This window comes from Myotis davidii, unplaced genomic scaffold (assembly GCF_000327345.1).
Source record: "Myotis davidii unplaced genomic scaffold, ASM32734v1 scaffold1230, whole genome shotgun sequence".
Taxonomy (NCBI): domain Eukaryota; kingdom Metazoa; phylum Chordata; class Mammalia; order Chiroptera; family Vespertilionidae; genus Myotis; species Myotis davidii.
Genome location: NW_006281916.1, coordinates 76,538 through 98,516, shown reverse-complemented (window position 1 = coordinate 98,516; position 21,979 = coordinate 76,538). Strand labels below are relative to the sequence as shown.

General features: G+C 36.7%; 1 protein-coding gene across 1 annotated transcript; it reads left to right on the top strand.

The window, feature by feature from the left end:
• Window positions 1-1,295: 1,295 nt before the first annotated feature.
• On the top strand, window positions 1,296-9,351 carry KIAA2022 (KIAA2022 ortholog). Its single transcript, XM_006752624.2, has 3 exons — window positions 1,296-1,423; window positions 2,099-6,473; window positions 7,076-9,351. The coding sequence occupies exons 1-3, from the start codon at window positions 1,345-1,347 to the stop codon at window positions 7,167-7,169; spliced, it is 4,548 nt and encodes a 1,515-aa protein (XP_006752687.1). The 5' UTR covers window positions 1,296-1,344; the 3' UTR covers window positions 7,170-9,351.
• The last annotated feature ends 12,628 nt before the right edge of the window (window positions 9,352-21,979 follow it).

Below are 21,979 nucleotides of genomic sequence, written 5' to 3'. Positions count from 1 at the left end.
TGCCGGCCGCCATCTTGGCTGGCAGTTAATTTGCATATCGCCCTGATTAGCCAATGGGAAGGGTAGCGGTTATACGCCAATTACCATGTTTCTCTTTTATTAGATTAGATGAATGCATTAGGATAAGTGAGTATACAATTGAGGCTCTTGTAATAGCTGCTTGACCATCAGTGGTATGTGCTCCTTAATGCAGAAATTAATACTTAGCTGAGGAAAAGGTCTATGAAAAGGGAGATCTAAAGAATAGGGATTTATAGATGTTGTAAGAGAACACAGTAGACACTTCATCTAGGATAACCTTGACTCCTGTCATTTTGCATATACCTACCACACAGGTATATGAGCAGGAGATAAGGGACTATCAATACGTGTTCTATGACCTAAAATATTAGATGATGCTGAGACTTTTTCATAAATTTCAGATGTTCTTTGTGGTCACATCGTAAAATCTTTATGTGGGCTTAGTTGATACTTGTTAACCCCAGAGATAAGGCTATGAAAGTCAAGAAACCAAAGAATTATCTACCTCTTTCATCCTTAGCTGTCAAATTTTAAGGCAGAGAGAGAAAATATCTGAATGTGATGTATATGTGTGTGTGTGTGTGTGTGTGTGTGTATTTGGATTGGCTTGTTTTTGAAGAGCTTCAGATCATCTTAAGTAGAAATGAGGCAAACAGAATTAAGCCAATCTCCACAAGAACACACACCTTGACTCCAGGTTACTCTGGACTCCACTTTGCATTCTTCCTAATTGGACGGCCATGAATAAGTGAAATGTATTACTATTTAGAAGAAGGTGTAAGTTTGCCACTTCTTCAGATTTCACTTTTGAAAAATCTGGTGGCTTAGAAGGGATAGAAAGATCTAAGACAGTGATGCCAAACCTTTTGAGCTCAGTGTGTCAGCATTTTGAAAAACCCTAACTTAACTCTGGTGCCGTGTCACATATAGAATTTTTTTGATATTTGCAGCCATAGTAAAACAACGGCTTATATTTATTTTATATATTTAAATGCCATTTAACAAAGAAAAATCAACCCAAAAAATGAGTTTGTGTGTCACCTCTGACACGTGTGTCATAGGTTCGCCATCACTGATCTAGGATGTATGACTGCAGTATAAGTTTCCAAATTGACTTATATGGTAGATATACACTATAAAACAATAACAATAGCAATAATGAAGCCACTCTGGAAACAGGTAAAATCCAGTGAGACTTTTAAGACCTCTTTATCTGAAATAACCTTGAAACAGAGAAAAACAAGTTTAATAACTAATATATATTTGAAATGTGCAGGTTGGACAGCATTTGGACTTGGAATGAAACACTAAGAGGTTACATTCATGGATAACCAACAAGATAAGGCTGTTGTTGCCTCAGCCAATGGAGAAAACACTCTGAATAATGGGGTCAAAGAAAATGGTAAGGGAATTTAATTATAATACATAATATCTCTCCCAGTAGTCCTTTGTTATTATTTTGCTATCCATAATGCTTGGACAAGTTAAGTTTAGAATGACCCTGATATTGATGTTAATCCTAAATTTTATTCCACTAAATCTCTAACTGGGCTAGAAGTGTCTCTGAGACATATATAATCCAATCCCTTTGCTCTTCCAAATCATTTCTCTCAAATGAATACTTAAGTTCCTCAAAATCCCTAGTGAATTAGAAATATGCTCTGATGTGAGGCTTGGAACATCCAGATTCAGTATGAGCTTCCAGAACAGAGGTCTGAAGAATAGGACTGAGCCTCATGGCTTAAAACCATGAATATCCCACCTGAGCATTTTGTTACCCTAAAATCCTTGACTTTCCAATTAATTGAGCAGTCAGCCTACTTCTTTTCTACTTCTGAGGAAAGTCTCTGAAGGAAAAGCTGAATCTAAAGAAATAATGTATTTCACTCACATGAATATTCAATATAAAATCAGGGTTGGTCTTTAACTTGTAATTTCTTATTCTAAAGCTAAAGAAACTGAAGCTGATTTTATATATTAAGATCAAGTACCAGAAACTGACCAAGGGAAGGAGAATTAATGAGTTTGGTCTAAAACCTTTAATTTTATTCCTGTCATTTTTTTCCCTTGTCTCTAGACTCAGAGAACCAGGATATGGCAATGAAGTCATTTGCACCTCTAGAGGCTGCTGCACCTGTACAGCCTATACCTATGGTTCAAAAAGAGACCCTGATGTATCCCAGGGGTCTCTTGCCTCTGCCCTCCAAGAAACCCTGTATGCAGAGTCCTCCCTCTCCTTTGGACCTGATTGAAGCACCTGAGCATGCTGCTAATAGTGCTTCTGTGAATGCCATCTCCCTTACATCTGGTGTTGGAAAAGGCCTAAACACATTGTCACTGCCCAATGAGTGTGAGAAAGCTTCATTTGCCATAATGGAGCCTGCAGGCTTGTCAGCTCTGAATGGGGACTGCCTCATGCAGCCAAGCCGGACTTGCTTGGGCTGCTTCATGGAATCTAAGGATACAGTAGATCCTGAGCCAGGGATCAGTCTAAAAGTTGGTGATCTAAATAGGGATTATGAAACTTGTGCAGTCTCTGATATAGGGATTCAGTGTATTAATGCTGGAGAAAATATGAAATACGGAGAGCAGCTGCTCTCAGACCAGCTTCTCGGCTTCCCCCTACACAAATCAAGGGCAGGAGATAGACGAGAAGCTGAGAAACCTGACATCGACTTGGAGGATCCAGCTCAGAAAAGTTATTATGAGGCATTACTGTTAGATAAGTGCAACACAGAAGAAGCTTTGCTGGCAAATTCCAATCAAGATTGGGGTTACTTTGAGACTTTTATTAGTGAGAGTAAGATTGAACTTCTTGACCTATGTTCTAAGAATGAGCTGTCTGTCAACCTATTCTCTGAAGAAGATGTGGATAACTACATGTTTGATGATGATGAGTCAACACTGGGCAGTGATGTCTGCTCCTTGAAAATTCGATATGAGTCCTTCCAGGACAATGTCCGAGACAAGACTACCCTTCTGATGCAGGAGGATGCACAATTCAACTTTTTCCCCAGTGTATTTACTACCTGCTCCAAGCGGGAGTGTAAAAGTGGGGCCCTGAAGCAGAACAGCGATCTTTCCCAATTCAAGGTCCCTGATGTGAGCATCATCTGGGGAGAGGAAGATAAAAATCTAGACAAAAAGAAAGGCAAAGGAGAAGGGCAGGAAAATAAAGATGTAGAGAAAAATGATGGAAAGGAAAATGGAGAAAAATCTGCCTTAAATAAACCATGCAGTGGGACTGAGGAAGGGCAATTTAAGAATCCAAAACAAGGCCATCTTGCCAATTCCTTGGAGTCATCAGGGAATTTCAGTGATGACAGTTCCTTCATTGAAGTCTCTTATGATGCCATGGGAGAGATCAAAGACTGTAGCCGCTATATGGCTCGGGATAATAATTCTGGTGGCTCCTCCACCCAGCAGAACTATGGGCTGCGAGTAAAGAGAAAAGTCAGGTACAGTGAAGATTATCTATATGATGTTGACTCACTAGAGGGTGAAAAAGTAAATGAGAGGAAGGAATGGATTCCAGGTGGTTCCAAAGAAGAAGATGATGATGAATGGTGTCCCAAGAAGAGAAGAAAAGTAACCCGGAAAGAGCCCCCTGTTATTATCAAATACATCATCATCAATCGCTTTAAAGGTGAGAAGAACATGCTAGTGAAGTTGGGTAGGGTGGATGCTAGTGAGACAACAGTGAATTTGAGTGAGCATCAGCTAAACAAATATGCCAAGCTGGCACCCTTGAAGGGCTTCTGGCAGAAGAAGAAGAAGCAGAGGAACAGCAGCACAGACTCCAACAAGACACACTTATGCCCAAAGCAAATCTTTGAATCAGGTAGCTTTGAGGTGTCATTCCTGCCACCTGCTCGCAAACGAAAATGTAAACTTGGAAACAGGCACAGGATTCAAAGAATCCCATCCATGGAAACTTCAACAAATGCTAAGCAAATTTCATTCTACAATGATCAGAGGCAAGCTATTAGTCTTAAAGAAGATGGAAGCCTGAAAGATGCACAGACATCACCCCCTCTGGCTGCTCCCAGCTGTGCAAATGGATCACATTTAAATAACATCACAAGCCCTGACTCAATGAAATTCAAAGCCCAAGATGCAGAATTTAAGGGGCCAGAGAGGAAAGTGCTCAACAAAATCAAATTTAAAAGTGAAGCCAAATTAAAATCTAAGAAAATCAAAGCTGGGCAAGAAAGCAAGCCAGTTGTTCAAATGAGTCCACTTTTGGAAGACAGATCCTCCAAGACTAATTTAAATAATGAAGCTATTCCTGGGACATCAAACAGTTCCCATCTATCTGAATTTCGTGAGGCAAAGGCCGCTAAGAATTCTACTTTCCTACCAACAACCTGCTCTTCTGAAATGCCTCTATCATCTGCTAATGTTACCACCAATATACCTGTTATCCCTGGAGGGTATCTACAGACATTGTTAGATGCTTCTGACTTGTCAAATAATAGTGCTATCTCATACTTCACTCACCATTCCTCAGAACAAAATGAAGGCAGCCTCACTCATACAGAAAAATCGTTTGTACCTCTCCAACCTGACCAGGACTGTGTGCTTTCCTCACCTTCTGAGTCTGAGCTACAGCAGTCATCCCAAAACTTCAAAATAGAATCAAGCAACTATGGAAATATGTGGCCCAACAAGCCTACTTCTGGTCCCCAGGAATTCATAGCTGAAGTCTCAAGGGAGACAGCCCCAACCCAATCCAGTGAATTTGGAGTCTCCCAAGTAGTGTCCATGGAAAATAACCTCACAGCTGTGACATACAATCCAATCTGCCTCAATAGCGGTGATGGTGGTTGCAACAAGGTCCTATATACCTCTGTGCAAGACACCCATCTTCCATCTGATGAGTCCTATCAATTATGTCACTTTAATAATGGCGAGATCTGCTTTCCTTTCCATCAAGACCCAGTCAATATAGATGATGGTAGACTATTTAGCTTTGATTCCATGGCCCCACTCTCTGTCAATTCAAGCAATTATTGCTCCTTACGCTTGAAGTCCTGTGAAAAGGATGCTGATGAGGATATCACTGATAACTTCCTGGCCCATTGTAGCCCCAAGCTGGTGATCCAGCAGAGCATTGATGAAATAGCACCACTAAAGGAATCCACTGATCTCCTGGATATCTCCAACTTCACTCCTGACAAATTCCGCCACTCTTCCCTCTCAGAGATGTCCCCACCAGACACCCCCAGTATTTCCCCTCAAATTACCAGATGTGACAGTACAAAGATGCTAGGAACACTGAAGGGATTCCAAGAGGGTGTCCCAGGATCACTGAGCAATATGGACAAGATCAAGTGGGACTGCTCTACCCTTCCACAGCAAGTTCAAGTGGAGGATGGATTTACTTTAAATAGTCATCAGTTTCAGTTCCATATGTTCAATGATGATGATTCTGTCAGCCTGCTCCAAAAAAACCCTTGCTTATCAACATTTGATGATCCATCTGATAAAATGAATGCCAACAACAAAGTGTTGAAATCAAGAAAGAAAAGTTTTCCCAACAAGAGTGGGTCTGTGAACCAAAGCTCTTCTCAAAAAAATACCAGGAAAAAATCCCCCAAAACCACCACCAAAGGGATTGAAAAGCCATCTGGTAAAACCTTCCGCCAGGTCCCTAAGTCAATAAAGAAAGGGAAATACATAGCTGCAATCAATGGAGAGAAAATGCAAATTGGCATTGGCCATGAGAGAAGTCAAATCAACAGCCTATGCTCCACAGGGAAGACACTAACCGAATGTATCCAACATAGTGGTCTTGGGGCCTCTATGAAGATGCCAAATCAGAAGGGACTTTCTGGAGGTTGGGCTTTGGGTAAAGACAGCAGCCCAGGCTGGAGCAACATGAGCATGGGCACCAACACCAACAGCCTCCTAGATGATGACCAGCGGGAGTTTCAGGAGCCTTCTTATATCTTGTCCAACATTGCCTCTGGTATGGCAGATGTGCAGAGATTCATGATGGCCTCCATAGAGCCCCTATGGGAGCCCACACAGCACCATGGGGACCCCAACATATTCTATTCTCCTGAGTCCAATAGTCTAAAATTAAAAACCCTCAAAATATTGGCTGGAACACCACAGGAATCTAAGAAAAAAGTCAACAATGGGTCACCAGGAGCCACTAAGAATCACAGGTCTATCAAGGGTGTGAGTAAAAGCAATGGGAAAGCAGCAGTAGGTGATCCTGGTGGTGCACACATGCCTGGTTATAATGAGGACTCTCAGTCTGCCTTCTTTGATAAAAAGTGTAATAACCTGAGTACTTTCGGTAATAATGGACCAACACACAAAAAGTTATATCGTCACAAATCCAGCACCAAGGCCCTGAGAGATGAGAAGTGTAAAGGAAAGCGTGTGGAGCGAGAACTGGTCCAAAAGGATGAGGCTGGGACAGCTTCTTTTGAAAAACTGAGGTAATACTGCACAAAATGGCTGAGATGATGCACCCTTAGCTTTCCTAATACCTGCAAAGCCTACCGTCTATCATTTTTCCCCTCTTGAAAGCAAAAGTTTGCATGAAAGAAACTGCCCATTTCCCTTCTCTTTCAAAGTAAAAAGGAAAAATAAAAGTGCATGAAAATCCCTATACTTTTAAACCACCCAAAATATTGGGCTATTTGGTTGTGGCTTAGCTAGGTATAAGCTCTAACAAGGCTACTTTTTCTGCTATCCAATATTACCTTTTACTTATTGACAAAATAGAACTAAAAATATGCTCTTGAATGATTTGGGGAAGAGAAGGGCTTTGCAGAAAGAAAAATTTTCAACAACAGAATTAAAATGTTATACAGTCAAAAAGCCAAGATTATTTAAGCAAAAAAAAAAAAGTAATTTGGAAAGCAAAATTTAATCGCGCAGCAATTAAGAGTGTTTTCTAGTGGCCCCTGCTATTTCTATCTTTTTCTGCATCATACGATATTTAGTATGATGTAAACAAACTTAGGTTTTGTGATCCCTTTGTGGGACATACTCTAAAACTGACTAAGATGGAATAAATTGTTTGGTTTTTCTGCAGGGATTCCGACTACAATCTCCTAAAAGCAGAAACAGCATTTTGGGTTTTACCTGTATTTGAAGAAGAGGCTCACATTTTCCAGAAAGACATTTGATGTTTCTATTTTATTTCTTTAAAAATATACCTTGTGGTATGTATGTTGACATGTAAGTGCTTAAAGAAAAGAATTTTAAAGTGTGAGAATAAGTCTTTGAAAGCAAACTTTAATCTGATATTCTTTGTAAAAGACTTTAAAAGTCACACAGTTGCACAAGAAGTTTATGCACTATTAACCCAAGGGGGGGAAAGGCAAACATTGTGCCAAACTACAAACAAGTGACTCTATTGTATATATTTTTACTTTTGTCAACATTTGGTTGTGAGTATTTGGGGAGCTTATCCCTGTTGATTTACTAGAAATATCCCAGTGATTCTTGCTATGAACCACCCCACTTATGTGGATAGCACCTATAAATGACAGTGGAAACATATGTTGTGCTACACAATTTACCAAAACTTAAAAATGCTGTTTGAGATGTGCCAAATTTTCTTACCTCATCTCATAGATTCACCCCACAGTTTAAATATCATTAATGGATTTTTAAGTATATTAATATATGTGCATACATACATTATTTAAAATTTTCAAACTCTACTGTACTATGTGGAAACATGAAGAATTAAGCATGGCACAATAAAGGTTTGTTTATTCCATTTTTGGAGGGTTAAAATGTTGGAAAAGTCTGGAAGTGATAACAGCTAAGTCCATCAGGGACCCAAGTATATACATTTACAGAATGTTTTATAAGGAAACTTTAAAGTTTGTTTTCTAAAAGCAAAATCTGTAGCTGAAAATTATTTAAAGTGCAAAGTTATATTGCTCATACTTTATATCTCAGTTTTATATATTTTATAATAGTCTGGGATAAATTATAAAATAGCTATAAATCAACACTAATGGTAAATTAAGTACATAGATTGTTTTTATTTAAATAGTTTCCTACATGTTTTATTCCAGTTTTGTCAAAAGTGCACTAATATCATGGCTTTAGTTGTTCTCTAAGTGCTTAATCTTGCAATGCCAATGTCATTTAAAGAAAACATTAAGACATCTCAGTACAACTCTTATGGGTTACGTGTGTGTGTGTGTGTGTGTGTGTGTGTGTGAGAGAGAGAGAGAGAGAGAGAGAGAGAGAGAGAAAATGAACAATTTGTGGTAATGATTAATTTTGAGGCCATATACACTTAGTCTGAGGATGAATAGTATTTGAAGCCACGCACTATACTTAAATTTCAATTTATATATATTTTTGAAATCACATTTTTTATTCAATCCTACCCCCCTTTTTAAATTTCACAGCTCCAACATCTCTCACTGCTAGCTTTTTTCTTCCCCTTTATTTACCACTTTACTTCTAACATTTGATCTATTTTCCTTGCACAGTTGAAGGTCTGTGCATCTGATGACGGGTGCATTATGGCACAGATGAGATAATGGATGTGAAAGCGCTTTGTAGATCATGAAGTGCTATACAGATATAGGGGATTAATATTATTAATGTTGTTGGTTGTTGTTGTTGTTAACCTTACTATTCTTACTAATACTGTTACTAACCTATTAACCTTTAAATATATAGGCTGTGGGTGGGAGGGTGGAGACTAGTGGGTGGGAGAAAGGGGGATTTAAAAAAGGGGGAAGATGTTTAAAAGGAAATTTTAAGCAAAATATGAATCTACCTAGTTATTGCCACCTGACAGAGAAGAAACATTTGAAAGTAGTCAGAAATGGAAGGAAGCCTGTCACATGTATTAATATACACACTTCCCAGTCCATTAATTTTTTCACCAGCCTGTTCTACTACTTATAACTAGGTTGCAAAATGAACAAGTCTGTGTTCTTGATGGTGTGATTGTGTGTGTCTGTAGGGATGAGTGGGTGAGGAGCATTTTGTGAAGCTGCTTCAGGTCTGGAAAATTATTTACTCAAAAGGCACCAGATGAAACATGTCTCCTCCTCTACAGCTGCCATCCAAAAGGGAAAATAATCAAATTGGGACACTTTCTTCTGTTTCTCCACTCTGATAGCTAGCTGTTTGCACTAAATTCTATGGCTGGTTCCTAGGAGCTGGTATTTGTTTTGGTTTTGTGTGTATGTGTGGGGGTTTTTTATATTTTGCAGCTGAATTTTGGTTTGGAATCACCAACTCTGCCTATTTTGTGAACCCCAAGACTTCAGACTTCAAAATCACCTGCTGGCAATTAAAAGAAGAAATGAATAAAATGTTCCATGAATACAATGTGTTTTGTAAAAAATAACTAAGGGAGCAGTTATCTAGTTTTTCTCAGTATCAGTTCAGCTTTTCAAAAGGGGCTAAGGTGGGGTAGAAGGAAAACCTGAAACTGTTGGAAACAATTTTCTTGTCAGACCTTGCTATTAGTCCTTTGGAATAGATAATCTTTCAGTTTCTTCTGTGGACCTCATTAGGGGCCAATTCTATGACATGGTTCATCCCTTTCTCTAAAAAGAATTTCCATTTAAAGTGGTGTCCATGGGCAATGCATATGTGCATATAAATTGTTTAGTTAATCTCTTCTCAGCCCCTCCACCCGCTTCCCTCTGATATTCGAATATCTGTTCCACATCTCCATGACTCTGGTCCTATTTTATTCATTATTTTATGGTGTCCACATGTAAGTGAGATCATGTGATATTTGTCTTTCTCTGACTAGCTTATTTTGCTTAGCTTTTTCTTTATTTTTTTATATGCTCTTATTGATTTTAGAAAGAGAAGAAGGAAGAAGGGTAGGGACAGAGAAAAAAACAAACATCGATGTGACAGAAACATCAACTGGCTGTCTCTTGTAGGCCCCCTACTGGGAATTGAGCTGCAACCTGGGCTTGTGCCCTGAACTGAAATCTAACTGGCAACCTTTTGGTGCATGAGACATCACTCAACCAACTGAGCCACACCAGCCAGGGCTACAGTGCAATCTATTAATCCCCGAAGCCTGCATTTCCCATTTTATGAATCAATCATATGAGATCAAGAAGACATGCCTGGGTAGAGTGGCCAGATTTATGCTTAGCTTTTTTTATTGGCCTACAGTATATTATATAATTTTTAATATATGTAAATTTTATTATTAACATATAAATTAGTGACCTGTAACCACTCTGTATAAAAATATAACAAGAATCCAAGTTGAGAAATGAGCAATAGGGCAAGTCAGAAGATGCTTATTCTCTTAATTATACTTAATATCCCACTCAGTACATGATGTTCTGCGTTCTTTAGTTTTTAAAGCTTTGTTGATCCTGTCTCTCCTCTCACAATTCTTTTGTTTTTTAATTTTAACTCACACTTCTTTTTTTTTTTTTCTGTCAGAACATATTAAGCCTGACTTTTTGGAGATTTCTTATTTAACCAGCTGCCATAGTGGAGTGAGGACCAATGATATAAAAATAGTGTTTTGCCTTAACACTGGTATCTCGTCAGATATATGAAATTTTCCTTGGTCTGAAATTTCTGATTGTCATTACCTATAAACCTCTCCTTTCTGAGAAGCTGCTTCCTATTAATGCCTTCCCAAATTAATCCCATTTAATTTTTACTTTCCTGAACATGGTATTCACCCTTATTCTTCTTACTTAATCTCAGTCCTTCCTTTAGGATTTTTTTTTCTTTTATATTCTCATATTCCACTTCCCCAAAGTGTCAGAATATAAGAACCTTAATCAGGCTACTTCTGGCAGAAGTTCAAAGAAGAACCTTCTCACTCTTAATTACCTTTAATTGCTTTTGCCACTTCCAAATCTAATTTTAAACACATGTTGAGAGAGAGAGAGAGAAAGAGAGAGAGAGAGAGAGAATTATGTCACATGACTGAGGAATGATGGAAACTTTTTATTTGAAAATCTGTACAAACAGATCTGATCCCCTTTCTAACTTGGTTAGGTGCTGGACTGTGTGGAGCAGGGTGTTAAAACTGTGGCCTTGACCAAGGTTCTTCAAGACTTTGGGATTATGTTTGGGCTTGAACCAATGGCCTCTCCAGTGACTCATACTCCACCTTCCTATGCTTCCTCCCAGCTTTCTCTTCTGACTTCTTGTTACTCTGCAATTATGTGTGAAGGCCTTACTGTTTCCTAAATGTTTTCAAACCTCCTGCACTATCTTGAGCATCACTTCTTTAGCCATCTCCCTGAAGTCCTTGGTGCTAGGTGGGCTTTTGTGACAACTTTCATCTTCTCTGAACTTTTTCTTTGCTAGGATACAACTGTATGTATGCTGGGGAGAGGGAGGTAAGTGTGTGTATAACAGAGAAGCATAAAAGATGCTTCACAAGCTGTAATCAGCTCTGGCATCCTATGTTCTGCTTTGTGAGGTTCTGCCATTTTAGTGAGTTTCCGTTTTAGTGGGTTGTTATCAACATTTACTTCCTAAAGCAGAAAAACCATATCCAAGGACCTTTTAATCAAGCTTGCTCTTACCAAGTTGAATCAGTGTGATGCAGATTTACCACATCTGTAATTTATAGATGTTCTCAGAACATTTCCAAAAATTGAAGAGAGCTGAGTTTCTGCACTGAAGAGGAGAATGGAGCACTAGCTTGTCCTAACTAGTACTAGAACTAGAAATGTTTGTTTTCTCCTGTATTATTGAGACATTCTCTAATTTAAGGAGTTTTGTTTTCATTTAGGGTTTTTAATGACTTCCCACTTCTATAGAAATATGACGTTTTTATGAAATAAAAATAATATGAGATTTCTTTTCTAATCATAAAAATTCATTAAGCAAATCATTACATTTAGGAGGTTTAGTACCAAAATCAAACATTTTAGTAACAAATAGGGATCTTGTCAATATAATGTAGGCCAGGAATTTTGTAAGTGTCTCAAGTACCTGCATAAAAATGAAGAAAAAATTAGCTGGCTGTTTAAACTTGGGAAACACTGTAATCTGCTTGAGGGTCCTCAGCCAGCATAGCATTATTTTGATGATAGTACTCAGGCTATCCTTTAAGACACATTTTTTTTTTTTACTCAGAGCATTAAATAGTAGCTACAGTCATGAAGCAAATTCCCCATTACAGCTACATGATACTTGAGATGTACTCTTGGTTTCAGAATTATAACTAAGAGGTTAAACATTAGAGAAGGACAATGTAAAAGAGAGAGGCTTAGTACAAAGTTGAAGGTGAATGAGGCTTTTAAAATCAGTATCTGGGTAAATACATACTAACATTAACACTTATCAACAGGAGATAAAAAGGATGTACATCCTCTAACAGGCTCACTGATTTCTGAATCTTAAAAAGACATGCCCATCAAAAAGAATAAAAGGAGATATTTAAATCATTTTGCCTCTTTGAGAGACACCTAGTTTCACAGCACAAAAAGAAAAGGCTTAGAATGAAAACTTGAAGAGGCCTTTTGTTTTTGACTCCCAGTGAGGAGTGAGAAAGCTTAAGATGCTCTACTGGGCTATATGTAGCACTGACTAGGGTCTGCTACTTGCAGAGTTTTGAATGTACTGTCCTTAATTTAATTTCCATAAAACTGAATGCACCTCTTTAGTAAGTTACTGATTTATGGTGCTAAAAACCTATCAACCCCATTTTTCTCTTCTTCCAAGCCCCTTACATATTTAAGAAAATTTAAAATAAAAGTATTAGAAGCCCTTTTTATGAATGTAACCTGAGTTTCTGTTTGATATATGACACTCCAACTTTAAAAAGTTAAGAAATTATTTGCCTTTTTTCTTTTAGAGTTAAGTTTTATAATCTGTAGAGTTAATTGAAGTATAAAGGTTAAGAATCAGTCTTAAGACGCCTACAAAATCTTGTATATTTTTAAGTGTGCTAATTTGTAACATATTTTGTAAGTGTATATTTTTCTTAGAAAAGTGCTGTGAAGTGTCTGTATGTGAGAGTTTTCCTTTTGTGCACCATTAGGTGCTAATAAAGGATATTTACTTCAAAGTTTCTGGTTTTAGAAACCACAATACAAAGAAAAATACACTTTGTTGGAAATTTTGTAACACAAAACATGTTGTGAAAGAGTATAGTGATCTTGTGCAAAAGAAAATGAACATTTGTGAGCTTCTTGCTGTTTTATAGATTTTCTTGTAAATTATTCTTGTAACACCTCTGGTTTTGTTGTTCTTGTTGAAAAGGTTTTAAATATTTGTGACTGAGTGTATGGTGAAACTGTCATAATGTTACCTAGCTGAGTTTTGTTGTTTATGGAACAAATAAAAAGAAAAAGTTTAAAATACTGCTTTAGAATTATATGTATCAGAAATTGAACCATTTCTAATTAAATTCTATGTCCCAAATAAAAAGTTCTTCATTGTCTAGAGCAGTGTTTCTCAAACTATCTATGGTGAAGTACCAATGTTTTTTTCTCAAATCCATCACAGACTGTATTATCATGTAACAAAATAAGAATGAATTATTAAAGTGAAGAGGAAAACATATTCAAAATAAAAGCCCTAATGTATTCAATTCAATGTGTAAAATTACTTAAAACAAATGTAGGGGAAAAGAAAAGAATTGCAAAACTTTGGTTTTCTGTTTGAGACAAGTCCACTGATTAAAGTCAAATTGCCATAGAAGGCTCTAACCCAGTGGTTCCCAATGTGGGGCATATGTTCCACAGGGGGGCAATTTGATTTTTAAGGGGGACAATTCGAGAATGAGTTATTAACAGCGAATTTTTTTGCATCTCTTATGGTTCTAGGGGCCTCATATACAGCATATAAATATATATTGTGACATACTTATTCATTTTAGCTTTCTATTATATGATTTGAAACTTTATTTGCTATTTTTTCATATCACTTCATATTATTATTTTTTAACAATTTCTTAATGATTTCTTCCTCAATACTTTAACTTGTCCCTTCGTTCTTTTATTTTTCTCTTTCATGGATGCCATGTTCTTTGGAAGCTTAGTTAGACCAAGTTAATGGCCTTTTAGGCTTCCTCCACATAAATAGGAGTTCACTTTTTGAATAATAAGAATTATATGTCATGGGGTGGGGGGCACATCAGGATTTTAGAGATGCTTAGGTGGGGCATGGCCAAAAAAGGTTGGGAACCACTGCTCTAACTATTCTTTAAAAAATACTTTGAGTAGGATTAACAATGTTACCATCATCTGGGAACTTGTTCAGAATGCTGAATTTTAGGTCTTACACTAATTCTACTGAATCAGAATCTGAATTTTAACAAGGTTCCTAGTTAATAGGTGTGGATGTTAAAGTTTGAGAAGCACTGGACTAGAGTTTTATGCAGAGAATTTTTCTGTCTCTCAAATTGAGGAATCATTTTCCAGTGTGTCCAGTCTTCAAAGACCTTGGAACAAATGGTGTTATTTTTTGTGGTCTAGATTGATTCTGCAGAGATGCAGTTCTCTCAAAGTGTCAAAGATATTTATTGAAAGTAATAAATGCTAATTTGCCTGGTACCCAAAATATGTCAAATTTTCCATAATTCCCTACAGTTCCTACATCATTTTACTTACCATTCACCCATGGACCCTGTTTTCTTTAATCAGTGCTTTCACAAATTCTATTCTTACTGTGCTCAGTATTATAGTATTTGATATGTCTAGAAATATTAGGGTCACCCATTAATGCCTGGAACCCTGGCTAACCACAGGAAGGTCAGTGTGGTACACACGAGCTAATAGTCACTTCATTAGTCTTAAATATCATTACTCAAAGAAATTGGAAAATGCTTAGGATCTTATTTCCATCCACCATTTCATAGCACTCTATTACTCAGTTCCCAGCCTGTATTTTCAGTTATAAGCTGCCTATCTCCACTTGGACATTCTGCAATTTCCTTAGACTTATTTATTCAAGTTCATTTCATAATCTCTTTACCTTTTGAGTGTGCTCTAGCTTAGCGAATGATGCTACCATTCATCCAAGTCAGAAAGTCAGAGAGTAAGGTTCACCAGCAACTCCTTTCTCTTCCATCCTCAAATTCAACTGGCCACTTTCAGTTGTCCTGCCTATCTCCATTGGCACTGCCTTAATTCAAGCTTTCATGGTACTTTACCTGGATTCTTACAAACATTACCATAATTCAGTGATATCATATCTGGAAATTTTCAAATAAGAAAAAATAAATGACTGTAGAGTTTCCAACTTTTTAATTTGCTAAGTAAAGACATTTTAAAAATAAAATTATTATCAACAAACAACAGGTATTGACAAAGATGTGAAGAAAAGGAAACCCTCATGCCTTGATGGTGGGAATGCAGATTGTTGTAGCCACTATGGAAAACAGTATGGAGTTTCCTCAATAAATGAAAAATAGACCTACCATATAAAATAGTAATTCCAACTGGGGGGTAGGGGAGGCCAGGGGATTGTCAAGGGCGGGGGAAAAAAATGGACACATATGTGATACCCTTTGTAATACTTTAAGCAATAAAAAAAAAAACTAAAAAAAAATAGTAATTCCACTTCTAGGTATTTATCCAAAGAAATCCAAAACACTAATTTGAAAAGATATGTGCACCCCTGTTTATTACAGCATTATTTACAATAGCCAAGATATAGCAGCAACCTAAGTGCACAAAAATAGATGATTGGATAAAGAAGATGTGGTACATGAATCCAATGAAATATTATTCAGCCATAAAAAAGAACAAAATCTTACCATTTGCAACAGCATGGCTGGACCTAGAGGGTATTATGCTAGGTGAAAAATGTTGGACAGAGAAAGACAAATACCATATGACTTCACTTATGTGTGGAATCTAAAGAACAAAATAAATAAACAAACAAAATAAAAACAGACTTAGATACAGAGAATAGACTGTATGATTGCCAGAGGGGATGGGGGTTGGGAAGCTAGGTGGAAAAGGTGACGAAATTAAGAAGTACAAAGTGGCAGTTGCCAAATAGTCATGGGGATGAAGTATAGCATAAGAAATATAGTAAATGATATTATAATAATTACATATAATGGCAGGTGGGGACTAGACTTATTAGGGGGATCACTTCATAAATTATATAAATATCTGATCACTATGTTGTAATCTAAAACTAATATAAAATTATATTGAATTTAAACTGTAATTTAAAAAAAAGATAGCCACTGGATGTTTTAGCTAATGCAATAAAAGACAATAAAGACATGAGGATGAATAGATAGAATAGACAAAAAGGAGGTGATACTGTTCTCATTATTTATAAATAATATAATTATAAATCTGAAAGTTTCAAGAAAATAGTCTGAAAAAATGTTACAATTAATCGAAAGTTTAGTAAATAAGATGGTCACAAATGTGAGATAGAGGGTTGGTTTTTTCAGCAATATTCATTTAGAAAGGATAATAAAAACAGTTTGTATATTTATATATACAAATAAATATACACTTCAAAGGACTTTATTTGATGAAAAATAACTAAACATTAATGAAGCCTAAAACAGACCTAAATAAATATGAAAAGCAGTGTCACATTTCTGGATGAGATCACACAATATTGTACAGATATACTTCTCAAATTAATCAACAAATAAAATACAATTCCAATTAAATTCCACCATGTGTTTTCTGGAACTTAACAGTGATTTTAAATTCATTAGAAAAATAAAGGCATAAGAATGAACAAAAACAATGGGAAGAAAAAGAGAAAGAAGTTGATCTGACTGCTATTAAAATATACTGTGAAGCTACAATAATTGAAAGTGTAGTCCATACTTTAATATTTTCAGTATATACTGCTACAACTAATATATACAATAGCAGTTTTGTGTTGTTAAAAAAGTTGAAATAAATGCTCTCATACTATAAAACATAAAATAAATGAACTATTTATTATCAATTCACAGAAAATGATTTTATTTTTTTAATATATTTTATTGATTTTTTACAGAGAGGAAGGGAGAGGGATAGAGAGATAGAAACATCTATGAAAGAGAAACATCAACCAGCTGCCTCCTGCACACCTCCCACTGGGGATGTGCCTGCTGCAACCAAGATACATGCCCTTGACTAGAATCGAACCTGGGACCCTTCAGTCCTCAAGCTGACGCTCTATCCACTGAGCCAAATTAGTCAGGGCCAGAAAATGATTTTAACACCATGGTCTTTTCTCTCATGGGCCATGAGAGAATGAAAGCAACGATTACTTGAAAACGTAAAAAGAGATTTTTGACTTTCAGGGATAAAGATAATGAGAGGCAGAGCATTTAAAACGTCCAGGATTGGATCCCTCTAATGTTCTGAAGCTTTATTTCTCCCAATTTTTATGAGTACCCTGTGTGATAGAAATTAAAAATGTATATTCTTCACTCTATGCAGGATTCAGAGGTGTATTCTGGTGAAGATGGCCTTAAAGATTCTTGAACTAACAATGGCAGAGTTGGAGTGGATGAGTGGTCTCATTTTTTCCCAGTGGTTTCACATCATTTTCCCCCTCTTGGCCAAAGTTGACAGCACCACAGCATAGGGGGAAGATGGCAGGTCATTTGTCAAAATGCATTTTTTATCTGTCTTGGAGTTGAACTTTCGATGGAGTTAATTTGGGGGAACAGGGATTATGACACAGTTTTAATACGGTATTTAATCTAAAGTAATTGGAGTTTTGGTTATTAAACTTTTCAGGCCACAAGCCAGTTTAAGAATCTAATAAAATGAATGGGCCCTAACTGGTTTGGCTCAGTGGATAGAGCGTCAGCTTGCAGACTGAAGGATCCCAGGTTCAATTCTGGTCAAGGGCATTTACCTTGGTTGCGGGCACATCCCCAGCAGAGAGTGTGCAGGAGGCAGCTGAATCAATGTTTCTAACTCTCTATCCCTCTCTCTTCCTCTCTCTAAAAAAACAATAAAATATATTTTTAAAAATGAATGTGCCGTCACCACAGAAAAATGAACATATTCAGAAATATTCATAGAATTTTAGAGGATTCACAGATTAGAAAATTATGTATTAGGGGTGTGAATTCCCCAGAACATCCTCCCCACATATAATTGAGTTTCTTAATCTATCTACTCCTCTTACTGACCCAAGGTAATAACTCTGATTTATTTATTATCTATGTGGTAGTCATGTTAAATGAGCTATCACTTCTCACAATAACCCTGCAAGGGAGGCATTGTCCTTATTTTACATTTAAGAAAATTAAGACACACTGAGGTAAAGTATACTGCCTCTGAATCACACAACTAATGGTCTTCAAGTAGCTGACAAAACCTTCTGTTCATGGCTCTAACTCAAGACACTTATTTACAGTATAAACCATATTGTCTCTACTACTTCAAAAATATGATGATAAATATCAATACTGTGTCAGGTCTTGTGCTAGATGCTAAGAAAACTATATGTATATAGCATGCCTTGTTCTCTAAGAGCCCACAAATGAAAAAGAGGTACATTGTAATAATTTAAACAGGAATACACTCACTGCTCAGTTTAAGTTGAATAATCACATGTAAAGTAACTAATCATTTGCTGTCCTTAAACACCTGACAAGAAAAAACCTTAACCATTTGTTTAATATGGTTTTATTGAATTTTAGAGAGAGGAAGTGAAAGGGATAGAGAGATAGAAACCTCAATGAAAGAGGTTGCCTCTTGCATGCCCCAAACTGGGGATCCAGTCTGCAACATGGGCATATTCCCTGACCAGGAATCAAACAAATGACCTCTTGGTTCGATGATCATTGAGCCACACCTGCCAGGCCAATCCATTTTTATGGAGGAACTAATGTCACAAAATGTCACACCCAATAACTAATATCTCACCTTCAACCCTTTCTCCTATTTTGATATCAGAGTGGATAGTGAGCCTAGATCCACCACTTACTAGCTGTGTGATTTGGGGCAAATTATTATCGTTGTATCCTAGAGTCTCCGTAAAAAAAAAAAAATCACAACAACCACCACCACACAGTTTAACAAGTCTATCACTTCCATTGGCTTATCATGAATTAAAAATTACAGTTGTGGCCAAAACCGGTTTGGCTCAGTGGATAGAGCGTCGGCCTGCAGACTCAGAGGTCGCGGGTTCGATTCCCATCAAGGGCATGGCATGTACCTGAGTTGCGGGCATATCCCTGGTGGGGGATGTGCAGGAGGCGGCTGATCGATGTTTCTCTCTCATCGATGTTTCTGACTCTCTGTCTCTCTTCCTCTCTGTGGAAAATCAATAAAATATATTTTTTAAAAAAATTACAGTTGTGAAGTCTTGGCACCAAGTGGGCAGTCAGGTAATACTTATCACTTGCTATTGTTTAACAGATGTGTACAAGTGTTGTCCTAATAGTTCTTATTTGAATTCCTTATAAATCACTCCAGCTACTGATCCTCAAGTATTTGTCTTTTTATTAAGCTATGAACTAAGAAAATAAGTAAACCCCTGGCTCAAAAGCTCTTAACCTTTGTTTGGAGAAAGATGTCATTTTAAAGATGAAATTTAAAAAGTCAATTGTGTACAATAATATGCATAGTGGTTCTATTAATAAAGTTAATATATTCTCAGTGGCAGAGTGAGATAGTTAAAAGTTACAAATCATTAATATATCTGGCTTCTATGTTCTATTTCTGGCTTTGCCATTAAATTAGTGTAAGAACTTGGACAAGTCACTTTTCTTCTGGATCTCAATTTTCCCATCTGGAAAACCTAGCTTAGCATTTAAGAGCATGGAGTGTGAAGGAGACTGCCTGGGATTGAATCCAAGCTTCTCTTGCTAACAATAAAGATCTACTTCAATTTCTCCATTAGTAAAAGGGGAATAATTATGGTACCTATTTGACAGGATTTGGAGAAGAATTAAATGAGACAATGCATACAAAGCATTTGAAATAGTGGCTGGTTCATATATGTTTGATAAATATTAGGTATTATTATATTAGAAGGCCCTTCCTTTTAATTTAAAAATTATGATTCAATGTATTATCTGGGCTGTTATGGCAAAATTAGAAAATAATGAAGCAACTATGGACATTTGCTCAATTAATTAATCAATTAATTAAGTCAACAAGTTATTGTTGAGCCTCTACTATATGCCAGGAGCTGTGCTAGGTACTGACTATGCCACTGAACAAAATGGGGCTTTGACTGTCTTCTCATAAAACTTATATGAGCCAAAAATTATTTTTATTATGAACTTATCACTTAAAATTAAACTAATAGCCTTGAAGGAAAGGTACATACTTTTATGAGAAGCATTGACAAAATACTTGACATGATACTGGAGTTAGAACCCTAAGGATGAGTTTGATTTACCTAGGTCAGTGGTCCGGAAACTGCGGCTCGTGAGCCACATGCGGCTCTTTGGCCCCTTGAGGGTGGCTCTTCCACAAAATACCGACTTCTGCGCATGGGCCACAAACTTTCAGTTACACTGTACATGCGTGCCTGCATGTGGTATTTTGTGGGAGAGCCACACTCAAGGGGCCAAAGAGCCGCATGTGGCTCGCGAGCCTCAGTTTGCTGACCACTAACCTAGGTGAAGAGAAAAATTGAGGTGAGATTGGGGGACATCCCAGGAACACTACATGCAAAGGTTCTTTGTCAGGAGGAAGCACACAGTATTTAAGTAACCTAAAGACATCCAGTGTGGTTGGAAATAAGTAGAAAAATAAGGACAGAGAGCAATGCTTCATGTGTTCTAATTTAGCCACATTTTATAGGAATTTTAATTATGCAAATTTGAGATCGTACAGTACAAATATTGAGTTTTGATGATGTGCAACTTTTTAAATAGTTCAAATAAAAAATTCATCAGGAAAGCATAAGTAATTTTAAATTGGGCAGTTATGAGAAGGATAAATTGTGTTATGCTATTTTGGCCATTAGATAGAAATATCGTCTGTCTTTTGTCACAATTATACCAACTTTATTATGTAAGCTCATCATGGACACACATAAAATGCAGACAGACACATTTATCTTTTGGTTTTGAATTAATCTCACTGGACCTAATTTTCTTCCTCTCAAAGTTGGCCTTCTAAGTTTCCTCCCAGCTCAGGCTTAGTTTCTAAACTTAAAATGCATAAACATTCATGTACAATAACTATATCAGTCTAACTTAATATACCAAACTATCCTGAACTGTAAGATATTTAAAATATGCATTTGCTTTTGTATATATTTTCAAAGAGTGCTAGTAAGTGAGAAAACGTCCCTTTGCATTTTATAAGAGTTATTTAACTCAGTTACTGGATGCCTCAGGAAATTGAATATTGGGAATTGAATATGGCTCAGGTTCTAAAGAAACAAACATATTATCCCTTCTTCCTATGTTAAAATTAAAAAGAGAAAGCCTATATTCTCATTACATAAGCATAAGTTCATGTTAAGTAGGTACAAGTTGGAGATATACAAAGTTCTTTCAACAAGTCAAATGTAAACTGCTTACAAATATTTTTAAGCATTGAAATTACCAAAATGAAAAGGAACATTTACAATGAATCAAATAAATAATGGGGCAGCATATACTCTTGTACAAATCAGTAACTTTGCCTGTACTTACCAAGTTTTCCCAGATATGTCTTGCTGACCAGGATAAGACCATTTCAGTCTTTCCTATTTTATGGTGTAAAAAAATAACTTTCAAATAGTATACCCTTCTTAAAATGAAATATTTTCCATTGGTTATTTCTAAAGAACTATGTCTCGCAAAAAAATAAACAAATAAACAAAATAATTTATCAAAAAAAGGAATTATATGAGAGGTAAATTATTTTTTCTTCATTCTATAATCTATGATAATAAAAGCATAATATGCTAATTAGACCAGACATCCTTCTGGACGACCTTCAGGACAAAGCCGGGGCTGCGAGGGAAGCCTGGATTCGGGGTGCCTGCTGGTGGCTGGAGGAAAGCCCGAGTCCCAGGTGCCAGAGGGAAGCTGGTGCCAGCAACCGGGGGAAGGAATGCCTACTCTTTTTTTTTA